Source organism: Physeter macrocephalus, chromosome 1 (assembly GCF_002837175.3).
Source record: "Physeter macrocephalus isolate SW-GA chromosome 1, ASM283717v5, whole genome shotgun sequence".
NCBI lineage: Eukaryota > Metazoa > Chordata > Mammalia > Artiodactyla > Physeteridae > Physeter > Physeter macrocephalus.
The window spans coordinates 88,195,913-88,205,493 of NC_041214.2; the positions used below are offsets into that span (position 1 = coordinate 88,195,913).

Here is a 9,581-nt window from a genome sequence, read left to right on the forward strand (position 1 = left end):
TCATTTATACTCATCCCTCCTTCAGTGTTACAAATTATTAGACTTGCCACTAGATCTTATTATTTAATGTATTAATAGATATGCATTTATTACATCATAAATTGTAAGATTTTAATAATGGTGTTGCAATATAAATTGTTCCCTATGTATGTATGTATGTATGTATGTATTTTTGGCTGTGTTGGGTCTTTGTTGCTGCGCGCGGGCTTTCTCTAGTTGCAACCAGTGAGGGCTCCTCTCTGTCACGGTATGTGAGCTTCTCATTGTAGTGGCTTCTCTTGTTGCAGAGCACGGACTCTAGGTGCGTGGGCTTAGTTGTTTCGCGGCATGTGGGATCTTCCCAGATCAGGGCTCGAACCCATGTCCCCTGCATTGGTAGGCGGATTCTTAACCACTGAGCCACCAGGGAAGTCCCCCTATGTATTTATTTATTTTTATTTATTTATTGCGATACGCAGGCCTCTCACTGCTGTGGCCTCTCCCGTTGCGGAGCACAGGCTCCGGACGCGCAGGCTCAGCGGCCATGGCTCACGGGCCCAGCTGCTTCGCGGCATGTGGGATCCTCCCAGACCAGTGCACGAACCCGTGTCCCCTGCATCAGCAGGCGGACTCTCAACCACTGCGCCACCAGGGAAGGCCCTGTATTTATTTTTATGTTTAAAATTATTATTCTCAAAGAGGTCTGTAAGCTTCACAGAAATGCCAAAAGGAGGAGGGTTTGTGACACAAAAAGGGATTAAAAATCCCTGGGCTAGAGGAAGTTTGTAAGATGAGAAGTCAAGTCATGGTGCCAGCTCCTGGGCATATATAGAACTAGTTTGTGGATTTTAAACTGTAGGTTTTCATGGGAGTGAAAATGAAGAAATACCTTAATCTAAATTGGCACACAGAATAAAAATACTATTAAGAATTAATATATCTTATTAGCAGTAATAATAATTACCTTATAGTGACAACTCAGCTGTGGTATCAGTGTAATTAGACTTATGTATTACGACTTGATGTTTTCCCCTGGTTCACTCAGTGTTTTTCTGTTTTCTACAGGAAACTGACAGCAGTGATGTGAAGAGCCCTACATGGCAAGACACAGAAATTGAGGAAGATATGCCAACACTTTCTCCTCAGATATGCCTTGAAGTTCAAGAACAAGATGCACAATCTTCAGTGGAGTCACCTATGCCTCAGTTATGTGCCAGTGGTAGAGAATGGTGCCTTGAAGGAAAAGTCAAAACAAGACCAAGCAATCATGAAAAAGAGTTATGTGTCATAAATCATGAGGGACCTGAAGCCAGAGTTCCCTACTCTGGAGAAGCTGCAGTTAAGCCTTGTGGCAAAACAGGGAATCGGTGCACTGTATCAGATATGACACAGATAATTAGAAATAACACAGTTGAGACAGAAAATGAAGAGTCTCACCTACTGATCAGTAAAGATATCTCCAAAAGAAAAAACCAGGAATCTTTGTCTGAAGCAGTTCAAGGATCCATGCTTTTCTGCAAAAAGAAGAAAAATGTTCCCCAAAGCTTCCTCAGACCAAGAAGAAACAGAAATCAACTTTACCCAAAAACTGATAGATTTGGAATGTCTACTTTTTGAGAGACGTAAACAAGAAGAACAGGACAGGTTATTAGCATTACAGCTTCAGAAAGAGGTGGATCAAGAACAAATGAGGCCAAACCGGCAAAAAGGATCCCCAGATGAATATCAGTTACGTGCTACATCCTCACCTCCAGACAAATTACTAAATGGACAAAGGAAGAATTCCAAAGATAGAAACTTCAAAAGACAAACTGATCTAGAGCATCCAAAACCTAGGAGAGGCTCAAAAAATGAAAATTGGCAACCTTCTTTTAAGATCCAGTTGAAACGTTCAGTTAATGGAAGAAAGATAACAAATTCTACTAGAGATAATTGTAATGTACCTAAAACTCCTCATTCCCTACAGCCTAGTAAGTCACAGAAAAGTATTTTTCAGATGTTTCAGAGATACACAAAGTAGTGCTTGGGTAAGGGGAGTGTTGTATAATCTAGTGAAGCTCTCTATCATAGATTCTTTATAAATTTTTCATTAATTCTGCTCCATGGACATACTCACTGTCCTTAATTAAAGGACGGCATGATTACAGGGGAGGAATATACAGATGCGTTTCTGCCAAACTCTGTTGTAAGCAAGAGTCCCACTCCTTTCCTTTTTTAATAACTGGTGTACTAAGTTTAAGTTGACAGTCGCGGGTTCGTGCACCGGTCTGGGAGGATCCCACATGCCGCGGAGCGGCTGGGCCCGTGAGCCATGGCCGCTGGGCCTGCACGTCCGGAGCCTGTGCTCCGCAACGGGAGAGGCCACAATAGTGAGAGGCCCGCGTACCGCAAAAAAAAAAAAAAAAATGGGTTAGGATCAACGTGAAAGCAGAAAAATCAGAGTTTTCTGGAAAATTAGGACTTAGTTGACAGAAAGGAAACTAGACTCTTGATGCAAAAGTAGCTAAGCTTGGGATGAGGCTGAGTGGGGTAGATTGACAATTTGGAGGCCTTGAAACTGAGTGGATGATCAGACAACTGGGTCTGAGTAGGCTGGAGTAGCAGGTGTAGTTTGGCAAAGTATTCTTCCTCATGCTTTCTTTGCTAGATGGCATAGAAAACATTTGGGTTTTAACAGCTTTTCATACCATACTATCTAATCTGCTATTCCAAAAAAAGGGGGGCAATTTACTGTAGGAGAATTATGTCACAGTATCCTGTTGTAGAACCTGACTAACCATGTGTTTATTTCCTTATGTTAACCTTTGTATTGATACTGACTTTTATTTGTGTTTATGGACAAAAATAGAAAGTATGATATTTGGGTTTTGCCCTGTCTTGCCCCCAAAAGTTAAATCAGAAGGCTGTGATTTCATTTTGTGAAATTCAACTTAGAGACTATTAATCTTTTGTTTCATTAATACGAACAACTTTGAGCAAACAACTGTTTTAACAGCATTGCTGCTGATATCTAGTTAGCCATCCATTTAAGGTAATAATGCAATAAAATGTCCTAGAGCTAATAATTCTAGCTTAAATTTGTCAATGTTTTTATACGTAATTAAGATTTTTTTCCTCCATATTTTGTAACTGAAATTCTGTAATCTTTGCATACTTGATGGCATCTACTTCAATATTGATTGGGTAATTATGGGTAGAATTCTGATGCTAATTTAAAATTTAGTTTGCCCTTTCTCAAAAGTGATTGTCCCTGAGTAATGATTGTGCTGAAATGAAGTGTAGTTAGAAACTAACCAAATTTGTCTAAAAGAGACTAAAATATATCTTTTCATCAAACCAATATTTTTAAGACCAATTTTGCTTTACATTTTAGTGACTCTTCAAATTAAAAGTTAGATAATTAAATCTTCCTGGAATAGTCCATGACCAAAAAGGGGAGAAAATAGTGTAATGTATTTAGTATTTACATATATAACCACTTATTTGTCTGTGAAGAAGTCTTCCTGACTAAAGTTGGTTTTAAGATAAATTTTAATTTCTCAATTAGTCTTTCTGATACTACCATGTATGCATTTTTTGAGAAACTAGTAAATGTTTTGTGTCAGTCATTAGAATTTACTGATACTTTCCTCCCATTTTTATGGAAGGGATATGAGAGTGTTTAATTTCTCAGGGAGTGCTAAAACTATGCAGAGGTTGAGAATCTGAAAATTAAAATAATTATTAAAAATTGAAATGGACTGTGTGTTTTTCACAGTTAAAAATAAACACATGAAAATAAAAAGTTCTGCATAACAAAAACTACCATAAAGGAAAATTGGAAGACATGGCAAACTTGAGAAGAAATAGATACAACTCATCACAAAGAGCTAATTTCCTTTATATAAAGTGTCTGCCAATACGTTTAGAAAAAGACTAACAACCCCAATGGAAAATTAGAAAAGTTTATGTTCCCAAGAAACATAGTTCCCAGGAAAGGAAATATAAGTGGCTCTTAAATGTTTGAAAAGATGCATAATATCACTTATACTAATACTCATACATTTTTCCACCCTTCAGATTAGTAAAAGTGTTTTGTTTTGGGGGTTTTTTTTTTCCCCAATCTTGGCAAGCATGTGGGTAAATAGGCACTCTTATATGTTGCTTGGTATGAATAGAAACTTTTAAAGCCCTAGAGAGGTAACCTTGGCAATCTACCTCTAGGAATTTCTTAAAGCTGTTTTCACATATATGTAGAATGGCATGCATAAAACATTTTTGTTTGGCATTGTTTGTAATAACAAGCTTAGAAACAACCTTAATCATATCAAGAAACACTAAATAAATGATGGTAAAATAGAATACTATACAGCAATTAAGCAAAAAACCCACTTTACTGATACGAAAAGAACTATAAGATATAGAGTTAAACAAAAAATACAAGATGTAGAGTAGTGTACATAGTGTGCAACCATTTATCCAAAGAAGAGAAATATATATTTAAGAGAGATAAACAGTGTTGCCAGCAGGGAGAGAAACTGGGTGGCTGGGAGAAAGGAGTGGAAGAATCACTTTTCTCTATATGTTCTTTTATACTTTTAAAATTTTCAATCATATTGAATATATCATCTCTAAATGTTATTAAAATATTACAAGATTGGGCTTCCCTGGTGGCGCAGTGGTTGCGCGTCCGCCTGCCGATGCAGGGGAACCGGGTTCGCGCCCCGGTTTGGGAGGATCCCACGTGCCGCGGAGCGGCTGGGCCCGTGAGCCATGGCCACTGAGCCTGCGCGTCTGGAGCCTGTGCTCCGCAACGGGAGAGGCCACAGCAGTGTGAGGCCCGCGTACCACAAAAAAAAAAAAAAAAAAAAAAAAAAAAATTACAAGATTAAGGATACTTAGGCATCTCAACCTATACCACTCTAGACAGTCCTTTTTTGCCTTTAAATTCTAAGAATCATAATTTAGGAAGGTTTTTCAGTGCAAAAAAAAATAACGAATTTTTGGAAATAGCGTTGTGAATGAATTTGAATATATTTAGCTTTAATTACTATTTTTAAATTATTTGAAAGCAAAGCTTATGCTTTTCAGGTAGCAATGCTGCAGACCTGCAGTCCTGCTGAGAACAATGAGAAAAGCCAGATAAAAATGTAAAATTTTTACATTTAAAAATTAAAATGCTTTACTTAAAAGCATCGGAAAGCTACTGAAACAATGAGGACTAACTTAGGGGCTGAGATTCTAGGAAGGGGAGATTTGAGAGGTGAACTGATGTTTGCAACCACTTGTTCGCTTGTAGCATGTGCCTATTCTGAATGCAGGACGAGAATCAGGGCTGCTGCTGGTGAACAGAGAAACCGGCAGAGCTCTTGGCCATCTCATGAAGCTGGAGTGACAGTATTGGAGACTTGAGGGTCATCAAACACAAGGTCGGTTTTCCTATCAAGATAACTGCAGTTTTGAAACTGTTCAGAGCAGAGGCCAAAAGGCTGAAAACCTCTGAAAAGCAGAGAGGAGTTGTCATAAGGCTCACACTGCTGATGAGACAAGAACAGAGTTCAGGACCTACCGGGGAAGGAAACCTGGTTGAACACACCAGGGCCTCAATTGAAAGCCCTAGCACAGAAGTCTGCAAACTGCATCCCAGGGGCCAAATCTGCATGTCGCCAATATTTTAGGGCCTGTGAGCTAAGAATGGTTTTAAATGGCTCTTCGATTCCTTAGTTCACATATAAGGAATTGAACAATGGGACTAGTAATTTGTGCATGAGTTTTGGACCACCAAAACAAAGGCATGTAGTGCAGGAGGGAAGAAAGAATAATTTCCTTCTTAACTTGGTCTCTATCTGTTAATCTCACTTTCTTAATCTGTAAATGGGAATCAATGTAACCAAGAGTTGCTATCAAGAGTTAAGGGTAGTGGGACTTCCCTGGTAGTCCAGTGGTTAAGAATCCGCCTTCCAATGCAGGGCACACGGGTTCGATCCCTGGTCAGGGAACTATCCCACATGCCGCGGGGCAAGTAAGCCCATGTGCCTCAATGAAAAATTCCGCATGCTGCAAGAAGGATCTTGTGTGCCACAAGTAAGACCTGACACAGCCTAATTAATTAATTAAAAAACAAAAGAGTTAAGGGAAGTAATAGAGCACCTGGCACAGGCCCTGACTCAAAAAAGAACCTTAATAAGTGATAGTGCCTTTCTCCTGGCTATCCTCCAGCCCCACTACTCCATCAGTCCCACTTTTGGGAGAGTTTCACTTTATCCAGTGACTTTGTGTACTGTAAGTACCCACGTGTGGCATCCAGTAAATGGCAAGTTACCTTTTTTCTACTCATGAAGACTACTCACCTCTCCCCTACCAGATGTATCTACAGCTCCATGTGTCACAAGAGACCCCTGCCCATAGGTTCCCCTGTGTCACAGTTCCCAGATTGCAAGAGACTTTAACCTCAGAAGAAACCATTTCTCAGAAATATTTTGTGGCTTCCTCAAATTCCTACACAAGTTCTACACATTTGGTATGCATAAAGGTTTGTAAATCACTACAAACTTTGAAATGGGGAGTTGAGCCACTACTGAATGTTTACCCGTATCTTAATTCCTGTGTAAAGATCTTAATAAACAATCATGACTTCAAATTTTGAGTCTGTTTTGTTCTCCCCAATATATATTGCCTTGTTTTGGCAGGACTTGGAGCAACATGGACCCTGAGTTCAACTGAGGGGACTGTTCTCCTACTTTACATTTCACTTTACATTTCTCTTCAACTTGGCTTTTGTGGTCCCAGGCTGCTGCAGTTAGGCTCTATCCATGAAACTAGTTTTTGTTTTGTTTGTTTTTTGTTTTTAATTTTATTTATTTTTGGCTGCGTTGGGTCTTCATTGCTGTGCATGGACTTTTCTCTAGTTGCTGTTGTCTTCGTTGTGGTGCTCGGGCTTCTCATCGCAGTGGCTTCTCTTGTAGTGGAGCATGGGCTCTAGGCACGTGGGCTTCAGCAGTTGTGGCACACGGGCTTAGTTACTCCACAGCATATGGGATCTTCCCGGACCAGGGCTCGAACCCGTGTCCCCTGCATTGGCAGGCAGATTCTTAACCACTGCGCCACCAGGGAAGCCCCATGAAACTAGTTGAATCCAGAAGGTTTTCTCTCAATTGGGGATCATAAATTGAGTTTGCCCATCTTTTGTATCATTCCTCTTCATTTCTTAAGACCCATAAAAAGTTTGGGTGTCTCTATTTTTTACTGCAGGATTAGAATCCCACTCCCTGGTCAGTTTATGCTAGACAAATGTAGATTATACTGGATCTATTGCTTGGGGTCCACTTAAGAAAACAACCAAAATAGGTATTTCAACAGGAAGTGCAGTATAGGAAATTGGTTAGACAGGTGTTGAAACAAAAGGGAACACAGATAACCCAAAGATGATAACTGCAGGAACTGGCTACCACCCTCAGCTGGGAAACACACAGGAAGGGTTTTGGTTACCAGAATGTAGGTGCTCAGGATGTGTGGGAGAGCGGGCCTTGCAGACTTGGGTGTTCAGACCTTTGAGAAAGAAACACCTCCCAGCTACTGCTGGTACTCTGAAAGAGCCCGGTGAGTCTGGTTCTAGAAGAGTTGAAAGCATTTGGAATCTGGGGTCAACTGCCACTGCTGGGGCAGCACTGATAGGAACAGCAAGAAAAATGTCCCTTTTTCCCTTCCCTTCTAGTACCTCTTATAGGTAATAGAACTTAATAGGAAGCTTGCTGGCAAAGGAGTCTGGGAGAGTCTGGAAAAGTGTTTTTTATATCCCAGCGGAGTTTAGAATGGCAGGCTTGAGAAGACAGGCAGGAGCTAAGAGATAAGAGGGGGGAGAAAGCAGAGAAGTTTTCCGTAAATGGATTCTAGTACAAAGATGTCTTGAAATCTCTAAGGCAAAAACTTGGAAAGTTCCTATCCTGTTAAGATGGAGTAATATGTGTGGGAAATTATGCTTAAGCACAAATGCCCAGGAGAAGTAAAACCTCATAAAGAATCTATGGAAGAAAACTGGAGAACCTTCCCAAGTGCTTGTAGAAAGCCCTAACAATTGTTCAGTTCCTATATACCCAAGTGTCACCATCTCGACCAAAACTGATGATTAGGGAGTAAGGTTTGTGTGTGCAACCCTATACACAAGCTAACAATCACCTAAAGGCACCATTATCCCGAGTGCCTACAAAGCTTTCTAATTCCTCACCTAGCAGGATGCCAAGAACCCCTCTCTGAAATTTCTTCTACAGAAAATTAAGGCCATCAGACATCATCGCTAAATTCCCAGAGCTCCTAGGAGGGTACGCCCTAGAAATAATAGAACACCAGGATAAGATTTAAAGGAGGGCATTTTAGTAATTGGAATAGATCATAATGAAGTAACTCCAGAGTAATCCTAGATTGCAAAAAATTAGATGACAGGAATTATGTAATAATCTTAGCAAGAGGCACTGAGATAATACCAAATCAGTTTGGTTTCAATGTGACAATCTTTCTACTCCCAAAGAGCTTGAAGTGCTATAGTTTATACAAATGTATTCTAAGTTCATTGACTTGAAAAGTGTTCAAAATGATTGTTCTTTTGGAAAAGCACCTTGTAAACAAAAAAATGTATTTGATTCCTTCTATTGGAAAATGCTTAGAAAACATATTTAAAGCTTTTATTTGTATAAAGCTAAAAATTACGTGAATTAACTGGTTTACTTTTAGAAGAAAAAGATTTTTTTTGGTGCTGATTAGCATGTCACAAACCAAAAAGTAGATAAGAGGTCTAATTGCCTAAGACTTAGGACCTTGGCTGGGGAGAAGTGGCAATTTTAATGTTGCATAATAGCAAAAACTACCAAAAAGATGGGAGCTGAACCAACCATGCCTCTTTTCTTTGGTTTAAAAAAATAATTTATGCATCATGTATTTTACTGAAACCTTTATTCTAAATTTAGTGGCTTCTGGGGGAAGGATAAATTAGGAGGTTGGGGTTAACACATACACACTACTATGTATAAAATAGATCACCAACAAGGACCTACTGCATAGCACAGGGAACTATGCTCAATATTCTGTAATAACCTACATGGGAAAAGAATCTGAAAAAGAAAAAAATATATATATATATGCATTACTATGCGGTACCCCTGAAACTAACACCACATTATAAATCAACTATACTTAATAAAATATTTTAAAATATATTTTTTAAAAAACTAAACAAATTTAGTGGCTTCTGCATTAAATTATCTTTAAATGTCAAAACTTTATTTTGACACTTTAATTTTATGGAATGTGGTTTGTGTTTTTCTCCAGGGTCTTGAGAGCAGTAGCTACAGAGAACATTTATTTTAAATGAGGTTGAGGGATTTTGTTGTTTTTTTTTCTCAGTGTCCTAAGACCATTTGTATTTATTTTCTGTTTGCATTCTTTGCTTATTTTTCTATTAGGTTGTCAGACATTCTTCTCAATTTCTAGGGCCTCTTAATGTATTAGGAAGATTGACCCTTTTTAGTAATGAGTTACAAAAAAAATTTTCCCCATGGGAATGAGTCCCCACACACCTGGGAAAAGATTGTTTGATAGCCATGGTAACGGGTAACCACAAGAACAGGTTA

The 9,581-nt window shown here is 39.1% G+C and overlaps 1 protein-coding gene across 1 annotated transcript in view; it reads left to right on the forward strand.

The window, feature by feature from the left end:
• The window catches only part of RNF168 (ring finger protein 168), a 47,900-nt gene extending 38,785 nt beyond the window's left edge, over positions 1 to 9,115 (forward strand). The window contains 2 exon segments of the mRNA XM_024124179.3: positions 1,045 to 1,476; positions 1,478 to 9,115. Of these exon segments, the coding sequence (XP_023979947.1) occupies positions 1,045 to 1,476; positions 1,478 to 1,999 (954 nt within the window). The 3' untranslated portion in view covers positions 2,000 to 9,115.
• The last annotated feature ends 466 nt before the right edge of the window (positions 9,116 to 9,581 follow it).